Source organism: Amphiura filiformis, chromosome 6, assembly GCF_039555335.1.
Source record: "Amphiura filiformis chromosome 6, Afil_fr2py, whole genome shotgun sequence".
NCBI lineage: Eukaryota > Metazoa > Echinodermata > Ophiuroidea > Amphilepidida > Amphiuridae > Amphiura > Amphiura filiformis.
In genome coordinates this window covers 64,176,037-64,198,784 of record NC_092633.1, presented here as the reverse complement: position 1 = coordinate 64,198,784, position 22,748 = coordinate 64,176,037, and the positions used below count along the sequence as shown (strand labels likewise).

Here is a 22,748-nt window from a genome sequence, read left to right as displayed (position 1 = left end):
TGATCAGTCTGTCCTTAATATTGCCTGAGAGTATAGCATGTGAGATGATACTCCGACAACAAATTAGAGCACAATTTATCAGTGTGCATGGACTACACTTTGTGATCTTATACACAAATATCAAGGAAGACTGACTACATAAGCCCCAGCTGAAGTAGTGCATATTTATGGGATACCCAACAGCTTAATTAACATCCCGGGATTAAACAGGTGTGCAAATGTGACCTGATTGATGGTACAAAAATGAACACAATCATTCAAATTTGAGAGATTAGGGCTTTACAGTTTCAATGGGCATTTACTACATACAGAATATGGTGGGTCTGATATTGCATACTGATATGTTCTCCTAATGATCTCAGGGACATAATTGTTATTAGACAGCATTTATGAAACGCCTTATCAGACAGGTCAAGACGCTAAACACTTATGAGAACAGCAGTATAATGTCTGTGACAGTATGGATATCAGCAATTCTCACATTCAAAAGTTTTTATAAGGCCGTAATAATATGGCGGGTTGGAAGCATTTGACTGATACATGGCTAGTCTCCCATTAATGTACCGTAAATTGTGATCAGGTGAAATATCCAGTGTTTTTAGATGTTCCTGCATGCAACCCTCTCACCAGTTCAAAATTAGAAATTAACAACTTAAAAATAGGAGTACATTAGAGCATATGAAACATTTGAAACCAAACTCTTGACCAACTATCACTGTGTATATTCCATATCAGTAATTTGCATGAAATTTGTTTAGTATTTCTGGATAACATCCTGGTAGTCTTTGCGGAAATGTGGGTACAGAAGAAGCTGGGAGAGGCTAGAACTTTTAGGCTTTTGCATTAAAGTATGGGTATTTGGATTCAATTTCAAATTTTTTCCCAAGGATCAAAAGATGTACCTCTTTTCCCCAACTATTTTGGACAATTAATATCAGTAATTTCTCTTTTTCTTCAAATTTTGCATATTTTTCCAAGGATTTTTAGAATGTTAGTGGCATATCCCACAAAATCCAAGAAACCCTACCCAGAATAAAATTCAAGAGCAAGACACCTGTTATGGTATTTACACCTGTTTTATAGCCTTCTATTTATATGTATATGATCATGAGAAACAAAATATATCTCCCCTTGTTTTCATGCTAGTGTTTTTTCTTCAGCAGTGAATACATACCCTTGCTTTCTGCTGTTCACTTGGATGGAAGTAATAGAGTGTCATTTTATAGACATAATCTGGCAAGAAACTGATGACGGTCAGACCTAGCAGCAGAAACCACGATGTCCAACTGGACAATGACATCATCAGTATCCGATACATGGTTGTCACTTCAAAGAATTCCCTAGGAAAGGTAAAAAACAAACAAACACAATACAATATTAAAAAGTTGAAAACAGTAGAAGTTTGCATATTTAATTGACATTTGAAAGTAAGTGTTGATATAGCCAAAAGTGGACACCTATTGGCAAAAATGTAGACAATCCTGTTTGCAAAATTGGACCCTTTTTCAACATTTTTATTAACACAAATGCATAGCACCATTTTTATTATTTGAGTGACCCCTTTGGGTGATTGTTCATCAATTTTATGCACAAAAACAACTTTAGAATAAGAAAACATCAAAATATACATTAATTACACAGTTAATCTTGCATTCACAATTGACAACTTGATTGTCAAAAATCACACAATCTACCAATATTACTCTGAATGCATCCAACCAAAGCAGAATCCTAGAATAGTGAAAGTTTACTTACCATCCACCCAGCACTTCATACCATAGGATACCACCATACAAAGCTGTTAATATTGGATAGCCAAATATGGAGATCACCATCCCCACTACAGCAATCCAATTCCAATAGCAGATTTCAAGACAGAGCTGAAGATATGGAAGAGAAATGCTCACTGGTTATGGATTTGAAAACTGCCATGTTTGGATAAGTCCTAATGCTGATATTTCTAATTCGCCGTTATTTAAAGAGCTGTGGTGGTTATTATAGATCTATGTAAGTTGATTAGGGTACTGCATATCGTTATGAGTTCAGCAGACAGCTGAATCCGTATTCGTCTTCTGGTAAATTCATGTTATCCACAAATTATTTTTGAATTAGACAACATTGATCAACGCTTTAATTATAGAGGGTAGCATATCAATTTTTTTAATGGTGATCATCATCAACTGTACTGTGCTGCACCTTAAGCTAAAGCCTGTATGTTATTTCAATACAAATTGTAGAGATTTAATTTCAAAGTTCAGCTTCAAATCTGTCTTTAGTTCAAACTTTCACAGTCTATACTATTTTATTGCAGCATTTCTTCTTTTCTGAAATGTTTCATGCTGTTTTTATCAAGCCTCTAATGGAGTGAAACCTGTGAATTGATGACCTGAACTCACCTTGAAGTTGACAATGAGAACTGTTGTAGTAAACACCATAGTACCATATGTGATGAGTCCAACCATCTGAAAAAAGGATGTCACAAAAGGTAATCATATAGTATCTTTCTACCACATTGAAAACTGATCTTGAACATTCATTTAAAATAGAAATAATTGCTTAGAACAATAAAATATATTTTGGAAGGCTACAAAATCTAGTTAATTAAAAATTTTAAAATGTATTCAACAAGTTACTTTAAGTAAAATTTTATCAAAACATGAACATATAAATATGTTAATATCTATAAAACAGCAATGTGTGTTTGTTAATAAGCTTGAACATGAAAATATAGCAACAAAACGTATAGCAATTAATATTAAAATTATCAAAACCATTAAATCAAAGCTCGCTATTATCAATCAATCAATCAATCAATCAATTATTCAACTGATCAATCAATGTATAAACATAACTAAACAATTAAATATATTTTCATTCAAAAATAATCTGAACATGGTAATTCTTATTCATATTCAAATACATAATTTCAAAGTATCTAATCATCATGCAACCATGTTAACCTCCTGTTTTACCTGACTCTGTATACTCTCTTTGCTGTGCTTGTGCCCTAACAGAAATACAATATAAGACATGCAGATTTACTCGAACTTGTAAAACCTAAAATGGCTATACCTAATCCAAGTTCAGTTTGACAGTCTCAAAATGTATATCAAGAGATATGTCCTCACATTACAAATTATTATAGGGTGTAAGCATAATGTAATATCATAACATAGAGAGGTGGGTTCATTGTCCATAGCATAGGGTGAAGTGACTGGATTTTTACTTGCACCTGTTTTTCAACTTTCCTGTTGCCTTATGCGACACATGCCCACATCACATTGTGCATTTCTTCTCAACCATCTGAGAGCTGCACAATATTAGAAGGAAGGATTTGTCACTTTCAACATTTGCACTACCATTGTGAAAAGTAACACATGCAGTAAGTGTGAATATTTTGTCTGTACATTTTGCACAAAAGGCATATAGTTTGACAAATGATATCAGAATTCTTAAAAATTGTGAAATAAGCTTGAAACCTCCTATCATCAGACATCAACTAGGATATTTTTGTATCCCAATGACCTATATGCATTATATATAAGTCGTAAGTTCTGTTCCCATTTTTGTGCTTAGTATGTATCCCTTTTAAATGTGTAGCTAATAGTATATGTAGATTGTAATTACCCTGATTGCATGTTACAATCCAATCAATAGACAAGTAACCACGCATTAACAATGCTTACATTTACAGTACTTATGGACAGTTGATCTTTAAACATATCAATATTCTATCCATCTCTGTTGTCAAGGGAAACTGATCAACATCCTTATCTTAACACCTACCTCTCCATCTCTATTAAAGGAAGCTTCATTGTGAAATAGGAAGTAATTACCATAGAAGAACACTAGTGAATGCCATACACCTGTAAACAACAACAAATGCATCAATAAGTATTCAGTGCTATAATTGCATGACCTGATACACATCACAGTCACTTTCGCTCATGAAAGATGGAGCATCTGAAAGTTCTGAGGTAGGAATAATTTCTTGTGTTTGGATCAAAAGTTTTAATGATTGCATACAATATGTTGAGAGGCTTCATCACAATGTTGGTAGTGTAGAGAAATAAGATAGAATGGTCAACCAAATGAATCAGTCAAACACACTGAAATAACACCATAGCATCTTATGTTATCTAAGTAGTGTTTCATTAATATATGTTCAGCCTACAAAATGCAAGTGAGTGCAAGCTTTCTATATATTTTCTAATTTGGTTCTGGAAGACCTGCATGATTCTGAACAGACACAAAGAACTTTAACCTAAAACTGTTTAGAATACATCGCAGAATCCTAGAAAGATGCAAGGCCAAATACCAATTTGAAAATCATCAAACATACTGAAATCATCACATAATGCAAATAGATTTGACCAAGATTAAATCACACAATTACCAGCAACAACTGGTCAAAATTTGTGAGTAAATAAATAAAAGTTAAATTTGCTCTCATTTTTATTTGATTCTATTTACGATTTTGTGTAACATTTAATGGCTATACATATCTGCACTTACCTAAAAGACACCAATATAGACAATTTCTCAACGAAAATGCATTATTTCTGGCATTTTCTTTATATAACGATGGGTTACTGGAGAGCACTGACGGTCTGATATGCTGTTCCATGATACCATATATAAAAATAGGTAGCGATGTACAAGTGATGTTGTAAAATGTCAAAAAGAAACTATCATAGACAGTTTGTTCTGAAAACTGGCTGAGGAATGCATAGTACAACTGAGCTGTAATAAAGGCAAGATTCTGTTGGGAAAAAGAAAGAATATAGAATGTCGTGGTAAGCAATATTACAATGGAATAATGACAGGTGGTTAACCATATGTTAACTCCTTCATATGATGTTTGCACTTGTGTTCTTTCCTCTCTTTCTACTTTTATGCATGATATTTACTCTCTAAGTTATCAAGATTCACACCAATTTTACTCATTATGTATTGAAAGAATCTGGCATATCTTTCTTCCCAGCAGTAGATGATTATGACCTTATGATTTGTGTCTTACAGGTATGTGACCAGATTCACAGCCTCATCACCCCGCTTTATCTCATAAAGGGAGCAATGCTTTAGCTACAGAGGGCAGCATATCATATAATGGTTAGCAAAGTCAACCTTGGCATGCTGCACTGTTAGCTAACCCTGTATGCAGCCCTCTTTTGCTTCCTTATCACACTGATCACCATTAAAATAATGAGATATTGATATCAAAAGAAATCTCATATTTTCTTATTATTTTACCCCAGTAAAATGTTATGCTCAAGATATGTTTCAATGTTTCAGCTGGATGATTTGTACCACATTTTTGGTAGTCACTACCATTGGAAGTATATACTATCCTATGTGGAATTGTTATACAAAACTAGTATATGCTAACCTAAGGGGAATTGTTATACAAAACTGCTGGAGCAATATAACTCAAAACTTGAAACAGTTGAGGCATTTGAGCAATTGAGGCATTCTTTCTTTGTAAAACATAGCTGCTATAATGAAAGACAAACATAAAGACAATTTATCACGTCTGACGTCACCTGTCAATCAAACTCGAGCACGGTTTGTTTACAAGTGTCGTGATGATGACTTGCTGAACGCGAATTTATAACCGGGCGCCTTATTGTTAGTTTTGCACCTTTCGACATGCAAACCATCTCAAAAGTTAGGTCTTTATAGTGGGAAACTTTCTTTGGTGAAGGCACCATGTCCACAATGCCTAGAAAAGCTGCTTTTTGCCTTGTAAAAGTACTGAACTTTTTAAGCCATTTGCTGCTATTCCTTTTCTCCGATCAGCACCAGATAGATCGGTCTTCCTTTCTGCGCTGATTAACCTGTGTAAACCAATCAAGGATCGTAATTGACAGTGACATCTGATGCGATAAATTATTTTTATCTCTGTCTTTAACTATATTATATTGAGTTTCAATTCATATTCATAATTCATAATCTGAATAAACTTTTTAAGTAAATTACTTTCCACCTACCTTATACATGAAGTATTGAACTGTGGTAGCAATGCGTATATAATACCAAGCTCCATGGACAAGTAACATCTTCTGTAAGAATCTAAATTTAGCAAAGGCGTAGTCACTGCATCTAACAGCTTGACGACCTTCTTTACCCATGATACCTGGAAAAATGAAAATATTTATTTAGCTATTTATCTGATGATCGCCTTTTAAGGCGTGAAACTCCGAGTAATAAATCATGCTGTTATAACATAATTACGCTGTTTTATGTATTTTATTACACGCTCTACTAGCTGTTTTGATTAACTATATATTATATGTCACTCATATATTTACATATAGTACAAAAAAAGTTCGTACTAATGCAATGAATAAATTACAAATTAAATATGCAGAGAACATACCAAGTCCTCAGTGGGCTTGGCACCATCTCCTATGGCCATGGTGGAAGGATTACTGCAACTGGGGATAACTTACCGATTCCTAAGTGGGCTTCTTGTATCATGCTAACATCATTGGCACCATCTCCTATGGCCATGGTGGAAGGTTTACTGGGGGATAATTTCACTAATTTTACAACCTGCAAAAGAAATCAAAATACATGAATTAAATATTATGTCTCAGCATCTTAGCTAGCCACCTGTCATTCTGGATACACATTTGCTCCTGGGACAGACAAGCAAATTAAATGCCTTTAAGGGGGTACTACACCCCTGTGGTAAATTTGTGACTATTTTTGCAAATTTCAGTGAGGCAAGACAAGCGGTTCAGTAAATATGATAGGAAATGTGGTACATCAAAGTGATACCTTATTTCTTATCATAAATAACAAACCGCTTGACTTGGGTCACTGAAATTCCAGTGTAGTAATTGGATTCCTTGCCCCTATAATATACATAACTTTTGTTGCCACTGTGTTATTAGTTTTTGAGAAAAATGCAAAATAGACACAAATTTATCAAGGGGTGTAGTACCACCTTAACAGATGCTAAATTATGTTTATTGCCACTGAATCTGTTTTTTCTTTCTCAAGAAGATTAAATTTCTACATGAATGCCATAGTAACAGCAATGTATCTGAACTTAATGAACCACTGTAATTTGTTTCACCTCAAGTTCGGTAGTGACGTCCCTTCTACGCATGCGTGTACGCTCTGCCCACCTAATTCTATGTGCACAATTTGGTACTACGGCAAGCGAAATATGCACATACGTAACTACCAAACTCAAGGTGAACCAAATTATAGTAGGCCGCTGCAACCTGTTTAATGTTCATACTGTCATGGTAAATTTACACATATGCAATTGGATTAAACTAACAGGCAGACCTCAACTTCTGGCTAGGTCACTGATGTGTTTTTTAAGTGAAACGCCATTGCCAGATGTGGCTGCTTCCTGGCTTGATCTGCATTAATGTTAAGTCCATTACTTGATGCTAACCTAAATGCTGGAAAATTGATATTCAATACTCTTTTTTTGTGTGAAATATGCAATATTCATAACAACTTACTTTGGCTTTCTGTAATGGGGACATTCTACAACATAATACAGCAACACATTTGAGACAGATCTCTCTGAGTGTATCAAGGTGATCTCCGAGTGCATAGACTAGACTCATACCATCAATGGTTAAGGCATACTGCTGGTTTGGATCTAATTGCATTCTGAAAGGAAAGAAGAAACACAAGAGAATGAGCTCTTACTCCTTTGCATTATTATAGTTCAATCAGGAGGACCAACTGAAGTTGCAAATTGATTGGAATGGTATATAGGTGCAGTTGATAAGGGGACAAAATTAATTGATGCAGTGTATATGTAATTGATGAAAGCTTTTTCTGACCATAACAAACAAAATGGCAAATTTCACAGATTTGGAAATATATATATGCATACAACAATGAGGTAGAACCAAAGAGTACAGACTTTGCCATGTTTGTGTGTTGCTATTGAAGAGTAAATAATATATTATTCCAGATTTTTTCGCTATGTGCCCTAGCAAACTTGGATTCAAAGTGTTGTTTGTGTTCTGCTTGTAAAACATTGTGCCAAATATGTGTGCTAGGTGGGGAGTGCACAAACCTTTGTAATGCTCAATCTTAAAGATGTAAAATTATTGTTTGATTTTGGGTTCTTTGGCTGAAAAATCTGCCGAAAAACGTCAGAGGTACACAAACCAAAATGGCAGATTTACCAGTGTTACACACAGGGCAGTTTTAGGTTGGTACTCTTTGCATACAGTTTCAATTTCTAAAATAAAAACTATATTGTTAGGCCAAGGAAAATAAATAACATGTATATCATCCCTGTCCTCTCCGATTTTTGGAGATTTTCAAATATTTTTGTTATTTGTTCCCATACTTTTGTTTCTTAAACTGTTGTGAAGCAAAAACATGTACAGAAGTTCTTGGTTATCATTTATGAACACATTGTAAACACTTTCTTCAAGCTAGGGGTAGATCAGAGCTTTGGGGAAATAACAAAATATTAGGGGCCTCCCCGTTTTTATGATAATGTTGACAAAGCCTTTGCAATTGCAATATTACACAGAAATGAATGGTCAAATTGTAACATAATAACAAATAATTAGGACCTTCCTCACCAAATTTTGAGAATGTTCAGACGATATACATGTTATTTATTTTACTTGGCCTTATTAATATGTGGAAACTTAATGGAAAAGTGTTTTCCCATCCTGTGTCCCATCATATCTTAGTTTCCATTTAATACAGGAAAGATCATTCTGCATATTTTAGCTTGACATCACGGATTACAGATTCAGTGGCTCATGTAAACCACAGTAACTGGTTCTTGACATTAACACATTAATTTGGCAGGAATCAAATAGATTGTACATTATATGTATTCAAATTCCTTTGAAAGTTGCCATATCAAGTTATAATTATTCTTTCATGAGAATTATATAACTTTAAAACTGTTTAAATTTATTGAATACATAAGAACAAAAACATACTGCATGTGACTAGGAACTTTATGAACTTTTTGTACAGTGCCATTGTGAATAGCCATATCGAACATAACTATACACATACAAGAATGAAACTCTTGTAATGTCAGCCGATTATAGATAGAGTTAGCAAGTTCTTAATGTTAAAATCAAAACCAAACACAAAACGGAAAGTGAATAGGCCTACTGATAACCTGTAATGTGAGCCAGATAGAAAGCAACCATCTGCTATGCCTTGGAGCATTATAAATGAATCCAAATAACCTTTGTCAAATTACATATAAACACATTTCATGTCAGTAAATAGCATAATTAATCAATTTCCATTCAGTAAATAGCTGCATTGTGCTCACCGCACATGGCATACTTAATTAAAGGCACTTCCATAAAACTGTTCTTTTGTATTTGAAGGTAAATATATTGATTGCTCAAGATGGCCGAAAATAATGACACACTAACAACCTCTATTGCTGCAACGCAATGAGCACATATGTGACACGATCAAGGGAAATGAGTCGGATGTCGCTAGTATTGATTTTGAGATATTGGCAAAGAAAGTGTTCAAATTCTTTTGTTTTATATTGTTTTCAGCGATTGATAAATTGACATAACTTCGCAACGAGAAGTTGTATCAACATGGGGTTTTCAGTTTCTGAAAGCTCTAAATGTCCTCTTTAGAAACATATGTAAAACTCATTTTGGACCAGGGTCGACATGTGACTCATTCCCCTTGATCATGTCACATATATGTGTAAGTTCAATTAAATTTCTACTCTAAATTATTTTGAAACACTAAATTACATACAGAAAATAAAGAAACAAAAACTGTAAAAAATTCAATAATGAAGGTTCAACATTCTAAACATTATATTTTTTTATATAATTCCTGTCAATCATGCCACTGTTTTTCCATGTTCAACATTCTGTTTATGTTCATCAGTTTATCCATGAAATAGAAATTTTTATTAAAAAATTCACAATTTTTCCTATTGCATATCAGAAAAAGGTATGGATAATTTTAAAATTATGGGTTTGGTGAAACACCAATTTCAGTCACTACTGAAGAGTCGGACACCAAAAAAATTGGACTCAACACAATAAGTTCTCCAACATTGTCTTGAAGAAGTCTTACAGAAACATTCTTTAAGAATTTTGAAGAATTCATGCATCAAAAACCAGTCAAGGTAAATTATCTAATTGTGCGTAAAATATGAAACAAAGTTGAACCTTCATTTGAGGCAAATTAAAGCGTTATATGCCTATTGAGTATTAACATTTAATACCTATTTTTACAATCCTTCATTCTTGATGTAGAAATGTAAGTAAAAATAGGAATAAAATGAGACAAGATTTAAGCAGATCAAATAAGGTACAGATATATTTTGTTCTATTTACTATATAACTAGAATGCAATGTGTATCAAGTAGTGCAATCAGGAATTTGACAATTATGATGATTTAGAAAGAATGTTAGGTGTTTAAAAATGTTTGTTTTCTGTAAAGAGACTACCTTTTATTTTTACAGCAAGTTTATTGCATTTTTATTACATTTTTATTATGTCAAAAAATCCATAAAAAGTTACATTTTCAAGCAAAAATGCATAAGAAAAATATAAAAAAATACTTTTTATTTGTAAAAAGTAAACCAAAAAAAGCAATCAAGTGATACAATTAAAAAACCATTTCATTTCAGAACTACTTCAATTTACAAACTTTTTTTCAGCAAAAGAAATAATACAATAAAAGAAGATCAAATCAAAAGTGGTACTAGGGCCCATAAAGAAAACTTACAAAGAGCTCAACAGGTCACAGACTCTTCACTTGAAACAAAATGAATTTTAACAGCAAGTAATGAGATAAGTCAATAAGAAAGGAAACTGTCCTGACAATGAATGATAATAGAAAAACACAATGAATCTTGCATTTTGGTTTTCAGCCTCAGTCTCAACTTACTGTTCAGTTATGCGCCATAATGTGTTTCCACACTGTTCAGTGTTTTCTTGTTTCACACATGTTATTTCCCTCATTGCTGGTTTGAAATGACTACATGAATGGCTAATATTCACTGCTGTCTCTTGCTTATCACCTGTTAACACCCATACCTGTCAATATATCAAACAAATATAGTAATGTTACTGAATCAAACTATTACTTGCTATACCAAAAACATTCACCAAATGGAACACAGAAGGCTCTTTGCCTTATGGTAAATTTCATGTACAAATAGAGAGCTCCCTCCTCTGAATATCCCATCAAGAATTAAGGGTATGTGTCCTTATTTGCTGGTAGGAATTTTAGGGGAGGCACTTTAAGTTTGTGCTTGAAATTCCATTTATATTAAGGGAGATCATATGAGCCATTAGGTAAAGCTTGACGGTACAATACCTTTGTTTTTATATATAAACTGTCTATAAAACTTTATTTTTCTTAACATTATGTACAATAACTTTATATGATGCAAACATCAATGAAACTGCTTCATTTGAATATCTTCAATTTATTGAAGTACATATAAGTACTCATGGACCTAGCCCAATGTTATCCTGTGTCAATGAGAGAGCATATTTGCCCTACTATCGTAAAAACTTGATATTTAGTATTTATTTATTATTATTATTAGAAGTAGTAGTATATGTGCTTACTATCGAACGCTTTTTAAGCATGCAAACATGAAGAGCCCATCCACAAAAGTGTAAAGGGTTTTGAGCAAATCATCGATACACAAAGTTATATGTGAACAAGTAAACCTGCAAATGTGTGTTTCAACCCCATTAGCTTAGTTGGTAAGGCGCCGGACTTTGGTACAATTTTCTGTTTTCAAAATTGCTTGATAGTAAGTACATATGCTAACTATCAAGTTTTTACGGTATACATACCTTTAGAATATAATACACAAACGGTGAGAGCTTTAAACAGATTATTTAGACTGTTGCATTTTGGTTTTCAGATAGAGCATTAAAATGACTCAAGACAATTATTCAAGAATATCTTGATTGGCTATTATACTTAAAAGCATGACAAGTAATTATTGTTGAGTCTGCATTGATATAGTGTGGAGACACAGTGTACAATAAGTTCTTTAGCATCCATTCCTTTCACTTCCCCTCTATAATATTAGGTAGCTTACCTTGATACCAGCTTCCCTAAGTGCTTGTATCGTTTCTGGTACACCATCTTGTAATCTATCCCCCTCTATATAATATTAGGTAGCTTACCTTGATACCAGCTTCCCTAAGTGCTTGTATCGTTTCTGGTACACCATCTTGTAATCTATCCCCCTCTATATAATATTGGATAGCTTACCTTGATACCAGCTTCCCTAAGTGCTTGTATAGTTTCTGGTACACCATCTTGTAATCTATCCTCCACTCCTGTTGCACCCAGCAAATGAAGATTGGCTTCCACATTACCAAATGCAACAGCAAGCTAAAATCAATCATGGATAAAATTATTTTCTAAATGTTGAACTACCTAGATCACTATTTTCATCTGCAACTGCTATTTACAGCAGCAAAACAGCATATCATGTTTTATTGAAGTTGTGAAATAAATGTTTCTTGAATTGAATTGAATTGAAAAAAAAAACCCAACACACTGTTCACCATGGACAGGGAAGGATCATTTTTGAGTGCTTCATCAGAAGTTAACTTTATCATAAAAATGGTCGTAACATGTACAGAATTTCTTACAACAAACTCTGAAAAGGGGATTAGTGTAAAATTTGAAACTTTAGTGTTATTACATTTTTTGAGCCATTTTGAACTGTTTAAATTGTTTTAAGTTTGTATAATTATAAGTTGCCTTTCATTGACTTATTGTTGTTTTTGCAGTATCTGCTTGGAGTTAAAAAGCATTAAAATAAATATTGTGCAAAAATGTCTCCTTTTACAGGATTATTTTGCAAGTACTCCCAATCTATATATAGAAGCAGTATTACATCTTAATTCTGTTTCCTACCTTTCCATCTCTATCATCTAATGCAGTTGAGGCATCATGAAGCTGCTTGTTGAAACTATCATATTCATCACTACTAAGCTTGCGATGGCCAAAACAAAGTGTTCGAAGACCCTCCTGCATAAACGAAATAATAGGTATACTATTTGGCAATCAGGGTTGTAATTTAAATCAAACATCATGCATTTACACAAAGATTAAACAAATTCAAAAATGCACTACAAACCTAATTCATTGGCTACTTAACTAGTAATTGCTCCATCATTTAAAAAGCTCAGTTGATGAACATTTCCTGCCAAAAATGGATGTTGTAAATTTTGAAGGCTCTATACTCGCAACTAAATGGCTGGTTTTTTTCTATCCCTGTCTTTTAATCCAAATATCAATTAATTTTATTGTAAATGTTAAAACGTGTAAGCCAATTTATGGAAAAGCAATTCTTTTTAAGGATGAGGAAAACCACATTTTCAGAATGTTGAACTCTTTGGAACACTTTGCACAAATGTGCCCATCCACCACAAACTGGTCGTAAAGTCGGCATTTACCATTTTGAGATACAATCAAAACAATATATGGATTTCTATGTAAAATATCTAAGAAATTTGACCTTTGATGAACCATAACTTCCAGATGTCAGATGAAGCTGGTTGAGGTGTCATTCTAAAGCTGAAAGTACATTGTTACAAAATCTGCAATAAACAGAAAATGGTCTAGAGCCAACTTTACTACCACTTCGTGGTGGATGGTCACAAATGCCTTTGTAATTAAAATCATTTGTACAATCTTCTGCCTGAAAATGGCAGAATGACTTAACTTTTGTAAACCTACCATTGCATATTCATTAACATGTTGCAGTGTCATATCTTTATCCCCTGATGTGCTCCTCTCAAGAATGGTTGACTCTGCTCCTTTACATATCAATAGTGTATCACCTGAAACCAGAAAACAACAAAGAGTATTGTGATTAATCCTAACACCGACAGTGTTTTTTTGTTCTCAGAAGTTAAAGATAAGAAAAAGGAGAAGATGAATAAAGAAGTCACTTGGTACTCCCGGGATTCGAACCTTGGACATCTCGCTTGCCACGCACAGGATCACTGACCCGCAGCCACAGGGGTTTCACTGGCCCGGCCAGCGATTCTGTGAGCATATATGACTTGGGTTGATTACGTCATCACATCATGTGGGATGCATATCCATGCCTAGTGGTTTTGCTGGGCCACAAGCCTCATTACACTTTTTACAGGAATTTGCCTTGTACTTACCCCCAGGAGTCTGCAGTATAATACTCATACATTTCCTGGTGGGATCAAACTCTAAGACATGAAGTATCTGATATCTAATACGGTCACCTCCTACCAATACCTCTAGGTATTCCTGGGTTCCTCCAGTGAACGTTACACCATATCTAATCAAGAAAAAAATATATATAATATTGTAGATTGAATATAGAAGCTGTTATGAACATATCTTTGTACATTTTCCTCAAAAGTCACTCATGTCAAGGGATGATAGTAAAATCACTTAATTGGACTACCAAAATGTGAGTGTGATGAATAAGGACCTGTCAACTCATAACCTGTATTAAAGTTAATTTTTTATTACTTCCGTGGCCTGTGTTCTGTGCTGAGCGTACATGAGCGTAAAAACACAGAGTGATAAACAATCACGCTGATTGACTGATCAATGGTCTTGACAAGATGACGGTGGACCCATTGGTCGTCGGGGCATAAAAGGGGAGGAGACCTCGCCAGTTCTATGTGACCACCAATCACCAGCGCCTACCTGGACCACGGAAGTAATAAATATTTTTAACTTAAGTGTACATATTAATTATTACCATTTAGATGGGCTCATTTATTCCATGCAGTAGTTCTATTATTTAGTTAGGAAGATATCAATAATTTGGCAATTCTGTTCAATATTTTGGGCAATGGTCAAGATCGTTTCCCCAACCCTGGAAGATCTATTACAATTCTTGGTTCACTCTGCCAGTCACAATGAGTTAAAGAGTCTGTGAATGAGTGGCCTATATGCCCATACATTCCACTACTACATGAAAAGATGAAGCATTGACAATTAAATGTGCATACTGTTGCAGTATATATTTAGTGCCTATTGAGAGCAGCGGCTATATTTTAGGTGGAAAAGACACTGCATGTTGGCAAATGGAATGTTTAGTTACTTTTGTCTCAATGCCCAATAAGCAGGCTACATGTGGGGGGATCAGGGGTGTGTTCCACTTCAATTTTCTGAGATTTTTGTTAAAAATTAATCAATTTGATAATATAGGCCTACTTTTGATCTCAACCAGATTTCTTTTTGGTATGGGGAATGGTGGTCGCCCCATGCAGATATAGTACTACAATCCATCAACTAAGTGGTGGGGATGCTCATACCATATTATACAAATACAACATGCTTTGAGGGGAAGTAGTCAAAACTACTGGTCCCGAGGTGTTGGATGATTTGACTACTTCCCGACGCGTTTTGAATACTTCCCCGAAATGGAACATGTTGTATTTGTTTTACTATACCTCATAAATATTTTCACTATCACGGTTAAATCGTAAACAAAAGTCAAAACACACCGGTAGGCCTACCAGTCAGCGTGCCTGCCAGCATGGTAAGCTTAATATTTTGCTTACCTGGTTTTATTGGAGGATTTCTGATCAATCAATTTACATTTAGGCCTATATTATTCCAATTTTATTTTTAACACTCTATATAACATTTTGTTCCATAAAACGTCAAATTTGTGTGTTATTATCCATCGGTATTTATAATTGCAGCATTTTCACGATAAACGCATCTGCAGAATCGCCGTTGTGTAGCATAATGCTACGTCAAAAGGAACGGTGATGCGCGGGGTCGATACACTGTGTGGTAGTAGGGTGCGGAAGTTTTTACTACTTCCCCGCGTGGGCGTAATTGCACAGGCGCGGGGAAGCAGTCAAAATACCGTACTCGGACGCTGGCGTTATTAACCAATAAGATGTTTGGATTACCTAATAAATATTTATGAGGTATAGTAATTATGTTTACATTCAGTTTCCTCTTTCTTGTTTATATTCAGTTCCCTCTAATAGGACAATTTATTGTTGTTGCTAAGAATATTTTAAATGATTGGTCATTGTGGTCACACAATGAAGAATATTGCAAATAATAAACATGTTACCCAAATGGCTCATTAGTCCACCATTCTCATTATTTTGTGATGTGACTTTTTTCTGTCATAACTAAATAGTTACATAAATCATATACACTTTGAAAGTGCATATGACTCAATTTTTGTTGAACTACAGCTCAATGAAAGTACACACCTGGTTCACTAATGTCAACTTATTATAGAATGTTAATCAGAATAGAAATTGGTTTTTTAGAAGGGTAGGTTTTTATTCACATTGTAAATCCATTGAAAATTTTTTGTCATTATTTTTACTTAGCTACAGCTCCATGAAAGTACATGTACATAATGGGCTCACTAATGTTAAGTTAACACACTGTAATTAAGTTTAAAAAATGTTTAAAAAACGGTATTATGTTTTATACGATGTTAATCAGAAAAGAAATTGGTTTAGGAGTTTATAAGGGTAGGTTTTCATTTAAAATGTAAATTCATTTAATTGAATTGTCTATTTTCACCTCCCTGCAGCTTGATGAAAAAACACAGCTGGCAATATGTTTACAAATGTTAATCAGAATGATCAAATGTACACAAACTCTAGATGCATAAAATACACACAGGTGCCTAGAATTTCTTAAATGTCGCACAGTAGCATAAAATTCTCAAAATGTGATTAGATGTCGTAAATTTAGCAACTTAAGTGACGCAAAGGTGCATTTAAGATACCTGCAAATTGTATAAAATTTGTCAATTTTTGGCCCATTAAATGCAATCAATAGTATAAAGTCTTATTCAACGACAACTAAAAGTAGTTTAATGCATCTAAGTTTTCATCCTCTATCCCACAGCATAAAACATGTCCATCCTCCTACCTTCTAGCAGCTTCTACCAGAGCCTTTTCATCGGGTGATGAAGCCTGGTAGTCCAATTCTTCAGGCTCATCTATTAGATGTCCATTCATTTGAGTGGTATCCTTGTTGGTAGCTGCCCTGGCTTGTTCACCACTAGAATTGTAATTATTCTCACGGTCAGCAACATTTCCGTTACTATTTGATGTTTTCTCTTTGTGGACATGCACAGTATGACATAATGCCATGGCTAGTAGGAAGTTCTTGAATGATTCCTATGAAGAAATGAAATGTATGACAATATATTGCTCAACTAGTAAATCCAAAGGCAGCAGATGGGTTAATAATTGCACTTGTTTCTGTCCAAAGTGCCATATGAGTTCTGATGCAGTGTTATTGATGCAGCGCTCTGTTTGTAAGGACACTACTATGAGTCAAACCATGTGACTATAGCCAAACCATGTGACCACAGTCCCAGCTAAATAACAATTAACCCAAATGACAATTACCCTAAGAGGGATTCTCCAAGCAAACACATGCGCAATAGTGTAATTTTGTTTTTTGCACTTTTCTTGCTCACTTTTACAAATTGTGTTGGAAAAATTTGATAAAGGGTATACAATCATAAAAATCATGTGTATAAAAGGGGTTTACACAAACAACCCACACTTTGGTGTATCTCTGCAAATTATGGATCAATAGGCATTATTTAATTTGACTAAAATACAGGTATGAAAACTGGTCCACTGAAAGCCATGTTTTTTACCATTTTCTATGAATTTGATTTAAAAAAAAATAGGCTTAAAAACACTGAAAACAAACAAACAATACTGAAATCAGCTAAAATGCTGAATAATTTTCATGCCTGAAAATAGCTTAACTAACCCTATGTAGAGAGATCAACCAACACCTACCTCTTGTGCATGTAGTTCAGGGTTGACAGGTTCCAATTTGCCATCCACTTCTTTGTATCTGACCCCAGCAATGGAGCACTGTCTAAACTGCATGTCATTTTCTGTCAGTGTCCCAGTCTTATCTGTGAACATGTATTCAACCTGGCCTAATTCCTCATTCAAGTCTGATGTGTTCGCTATCGCTGGCTCATCGTAATCCTGTCACATGAAAATGAAATATACGGCACAATATTAAAGAGGTGCCGAACAAAAGCTTCATTCCTCCTTCATCAAACCTGAGATGTTGGTATTGGAACAAAGCTCATATTTATTTCATTACCCAAGTAAAATTTATCCCCAAAGATAAGATGTATAAACAGATGTGAAAACAAAAACCTGGTGAAGATACAATGCACTTCATGCACTTTATGTAAAAGCAACTTGGACCGTTGAGTTGAAAATAATGCACCTCTCAAATATATCCCTGAATATACCATTTTATGTGTTCATTTACTTTCACATTTATCAGAGAGTATATTATTTGATAGCATAATAGAGAGACAATAGAGTTTCATACACTCCTAGATAGTATGAACCAATCAGTTAGTAAATTACTAGTCGTGCATAAATATTGTATAATTGCACGGGCGCGCACTCCACGTAGTACGCGCAGTGCTTTCGGACGCATTCATTTTTCATGCGGGTGGAGGCATTTATATTTGTTTGTATTTTCCAACATTTTAGTGATAATTTTGTTATAAAAATTACAAAAATCACAGGATTTTTTAGTCGTGTATGAAATAGGTTAATAAATGCGTATCACTTTAATTGCTCGAAAAATTGTACTGAGATGTCGGGGCTCGTGCATTAGAGGCATCAACATCTCAGTACGCGTACATTATTTTGTACAATTTCACTCCCAACAAGTGATAAGCGTTTATTAACCTATAATTATTACAACATTGTAAGAGTGATTTGAGAATATTTTTATCACTTTAGCCGGCACTAGTCATGTGTTGTATTGGAAAGTGCAGAGGACCTAAATTTGATCACTCTAGATAAACTGTCAATCACTTTTATGGAGTGTTTCCGAACACTTTTCAAATGTGACACATCACAATTGCTAAGCAATTGAGTGCAAATTCATCTAACATATTATTTGACCAAATTTAATAAAATTAGAGTTACCGTACAATGAAAAAAATTGTGACATATGAGTTACTGACATCACAAACTAAATAATACTATTTAAATATTATTTTCATATATTAATAAAATTAATTGGAAGTATAACCGGTGACCTACCTCATCATACATTTCCAAGTCCCATGCTATATACTTGGAGCCTATGAATTTCTGCATTTCTGTGTGGGGAAAGAAGAATAATACTAAATATAAGCTTTTCATGTGATGTCATCTATAATACACTTTGCAGCAGTTGAATTTAATCAAGCAAACGAAGACCAATTTACAATGATTTGATTATGTGAAAGTTTGTTGTGTCAAATAAGTATTTCTACCCAATGAGGACATAATATACACTGAATTCTGTCAAATATAAAGGATCATTTCTACACTGAATTATTACATTGTGGCTAAAAAAGAAACTAACATATTTGTTTCCTGCTTATGTTCCAAGAACCAAGATACATTTGTTTATTTTACATCAGTGAGTCACAGCCTCACTTTGATATAATATATATTGTGAGCCATTCTGTTTGATGACAGCAATCTTTAAAGCAATATTGTACCATTTGCTGATGAGGATGCCCTCAATGTTTTTCAAAATTCTGATTTAATATGCTAACAATATACCCTACAAAAAAGTCTTTAGGTGCTGTAGTTGTGAAAAAATCTGAGATTTTGTATAAAATAATGGAGTACAGCGTTTAATTAATACAATCAAAATATTAGTCAAATGTATACGCGCTGTTCTTCATGGCATATGGGATGTTCATAACACATCAAAATGACCGACCTCAGTCATGACCGACAGAATAACACACATTTGCGATATTGCACTGGAATTTTTTTAACAGGGGACATATCTGGCAGTGAAAACTAACATTTTATGGAAATACAAATCTATTTTTAAGAAAATATTACAATATTGCATTAAGGCATGTTTGTGTGATATGAATTGACACTTACCTATAGTAACATACATAGAGATAGGAATAATGTAGTTGAACAGCACTAGGAAAGACAGGAAGTCTGTGAAGATTAACCCAAACTGTATGCAACACAAATAGAATCAATTGTCAAACAACAATGTTAAATATTTTCAAAGAAAAACATAGGATAAACGACATGACAGGAATAAAGAAATAATATTTTTTCTGAAATGTTGATCCACTCAGGCTTTGAGTTACCATATTTTAAACACAAAATTCAATTTACTCACAACCTGCTTTTAGTAGTATTTTATTATTGGGTAAAGGGTCCTGATTGTCATTATCAAATTTAGGCCAAATTAGGTGTCTGTGTTTTTGAAAAACAGCATAATTTCTTTATATCTTGTTTTAATAGATCAATAAGTAATGATGTCCCCCAATATTGCATGAATAATATTTTATGTTTAAGAATTTTGGTCTGAAATCTTACAAAAAGTGTTGTGTCCGTAGGGCCCAAAATACTAAACATATTCATACCCTTGAACTTACATTGATGTTGTAATCGCCTTTGAATTCTGCTACTGGTCTATAGTACCACGCATTGACTGCATTAGATTGCTTATCAGACCAGTATTTCAGCCCAGTAGACAATGATGTTTGAAAGAGTAACCAAATTAACATCACTATTAGGTAGTAATTCATTGATCTGCATGGTAGAAAGGAAAATAGAAAAGTTGAATGTATAACTGAAAGTATAAAACATTTGTTATACAATACAGCTAGCATATATACCCAGTCATATCTCCTAGTTTCACTTTATCAGATGTCTATTGTCTAGGCATATGTGTATATCTCTTAAAGCTACATACATGTACACACAGCACATAATAAAACTGTGCTAACAACATACAAAGTTCCCTTGGTGGGGTGTATAGGCTTGGTGGTAGGGTTGGGGTTGGGATGGTTCTAGGTTTTTGATCAGGGTTCCTAAGTTCATATATTACATATATGACTAGTTGTAAAAGGTACATAAATCTGGATTTACTTCTACCAAAAGGGTAGGGAATATTTTGTTGTTGTTATATTTGAGTCCTACAAAGAGGTCCTTTGCACTCAATAGTTGTTTAAACTTGTTTAAACTTTTAAACAACTATTTCAATCATTTACCTCTGGGTATGGTTATGAAAATGCAAGAAAGATTCTAAGAGCCTAGCATCCCATTGTAATTTCAATTGGGATCACAGACATAACAGGGGGAAATAGCATATCATAAAATTGGTCCCAGATGTGTAAAGCCTGCTCATTGACAAATTTATCGTGTCTACAAACAGCTTCCTAAACAGGCTGATTCAACATAAATTTTAATTCCTTTTTCTTGATTTTACCAGAATTTTTTTTTTCAATCCAGCAATCTGTCCCTTCCTGCATCCCCTGATTACACCCCTGGTTGGACTATCCACCTGTCTAGTATGATTAGCACAATTAGCATTTAGCAAGGACTACTACAAAATGTCAGATGGAGGACATTCTTTATGTATGAAAGTTATTGAAACCCACTTACTTTTCTATGGATGAAAACTTTTGTCCTTTTTGTTTGGAATTGAGAGCCATTTTGGTTTCTTTGCCAGTGTAGACTGCAACACCTGTTAATGGAAACAACAATATAAATAGTCCATAAAACTAAGACCTAATAAAATACAACTTATATAAACAGGCTGATAAAAATATGCAAGACATGAAGGAATTTGCTATTGTAAATAGCAGCTATAACAGAAGTTAGATATGTGGGACTCAAAATTTAATGATAGCAATGATATTTTTGCTTGACGACAAGTTCCATTTTAGACAATTTTTCATACAGATATTTTATTTCTTCTTGGTGAAAAAAGAAAGAATTTATTTATATAGTACAACCTTTGTTTCAAAAACAAGGTAATCTGGGTAAATAATATAACAATATATTAAGTTCAGGTTACCGGAATGAACTATAGAGCATAAATACTGGCTTATAGCTATGGCATCATTGTGTTCCTGACATGAATGCTGAATTACCACTTAAAATTGATAAGAATAAAGGAAGTGATACTATTTTGGCTGTTGTGATTCCCATATTACATGCGCTGCACATTATTAGTGAAATCATGCCCATCACAGGTAATCAACCATATATATACATGTAGCACCTAATGGAAATTTATTTCTGACTCTGAACCATCCATTAATAACTAACCAGAACACATCACATACATGTATTTAGAATTTCAAATATTACTCTAAATGTAAAAGAGGAATTATAGTGCAATCAATATTTTGTATTTAATTAAAACGCTCCGACACATACTTATAGAATGTGTGTATGTGGGTGAGTTTGTTTAGGCCATATAAAATTAATGTTCTGATTCTTGTCCCCTCCCGCCCCAATTTCTGGGATTTGTTAGATTTTTTTTTAGACTTTTCAATTTTTTTGAATGATTTATGAAATCTTCATATATATAAATAGGTTTATTAGAGAACAAGGATAACTTCCAAGTCTTTTTGTGGTACTCTAGTGGGTTTATCCCTCAGAATCTCACATTTGAAAAAAAAAAAAAGGCTTCATCTTTTCCTCAAGCCCTGGAAGCCCTGTTGGAAAAGACGGAAAACTACTGACAATGCTAATTTTACATTGAAAAAAACCCGCCCTCCCTCATCAATTCATGAAAATCCTCCGGACGAGAACCAAAACATTAATTTTATACGGCCTTATGGTGTAAAAGAAGGCCACACACCTGATTCTGAATTATCAAACAAGGTTGCATCTATATCTGCATGCAATGTGCACTCTCAGAAAAAAAGGTGCTACTTAGAACCTTTTTTTGTCCTCTATGTAGAACC

At 34.0% G+C, this 22,748-nt stretch overlaps 1 protein-coding gene across 7 annotated transcripts in view; it reads right to left on the bottom strand.

Moving 5' to 3' along the window:
• LOC140155808 (phospholipid-transporting ATPase IF-like) overlaps window positions 1–22,748 on the bottom strand; it is a 77,257-nt gene that overhangs the window by 15,596 nt on the left and 38,913 nt on the right. For all 7 annotated transcript variants that reach the window (XR_011859430.1, XM_072178787.1, XM_072178784.1 and 4 more), the window contains exons 9-27: window positions 21,436–21,517; window positions 20,424–20,580; window positions 19,912–19,993; window positions 19,066–19,124; window positions 17,782–17,979; window positions 16,892–17,142; window positions 14,158–14,300; window positions 13,721–13,824; window positions 12,896–13,009; window positions 12,242–12,364; window positions 10,892–11,040; window positions 7,485–7,638; window positions 6,453–6,555; window positions 5,991–6,136; window positions 4,516–4,762; window positions 3,787–3,866; window positions 2,397–2,462; window positions 1,756–1,880; window positions 1,175–1,340 (exon numbers count right to left, since the gene is read on the bottom strand). Coding sequence is in view for 6 of the 7 variants with exons in the window: in XM_072178787.1 (XP_072034888.1) it covers window positions 1,175–1,340; window positions 1,756–1,880; window positions 2,397–2,462; window positions 3,787–3,866; window positions 4,516–4,762; window positions 5,991–6,136; window positions 6,453–6,555; window positions 7,485–7,638; window positions 10,892–11,040; window positions 12,242–12,364; window positions 12,896–13,009; window positions 13,721–13,824; window positions 14,158–14,300; window positions 16,892–17,142; window positions 17,782–17,979; window positions 19,066–19,124; window positions 19,912–19,993; window positions 20,424–20,580; window positions 21,436–21,517 (2,549 nt within the window). In the remaining variant the exon portion in view is untranslated. The remainder of the gene's footprint in view (window positions 1–1,174; window positions 1,341–1,755; window positions 1,881–2,396; window positions 2,463–3,786; window positions 3,867–4,515; window positions 4,763–5,990; window positions 6,137–6,452; window positions 6,556–7,484; window positions 7,639–10,891; window positions 11,041–12,241; window positions 12,365–12,895; window positions 13,010–13,720; window positions 13,825–14,157; window positions 14,301–16,891; window positions 17,143–17,781; window positions 17,980–19,065; window positions 19,125–19,911; window positions 19,994–20,423; window positions 20,581–21,435; window positions 21,518–22,748) is intronic.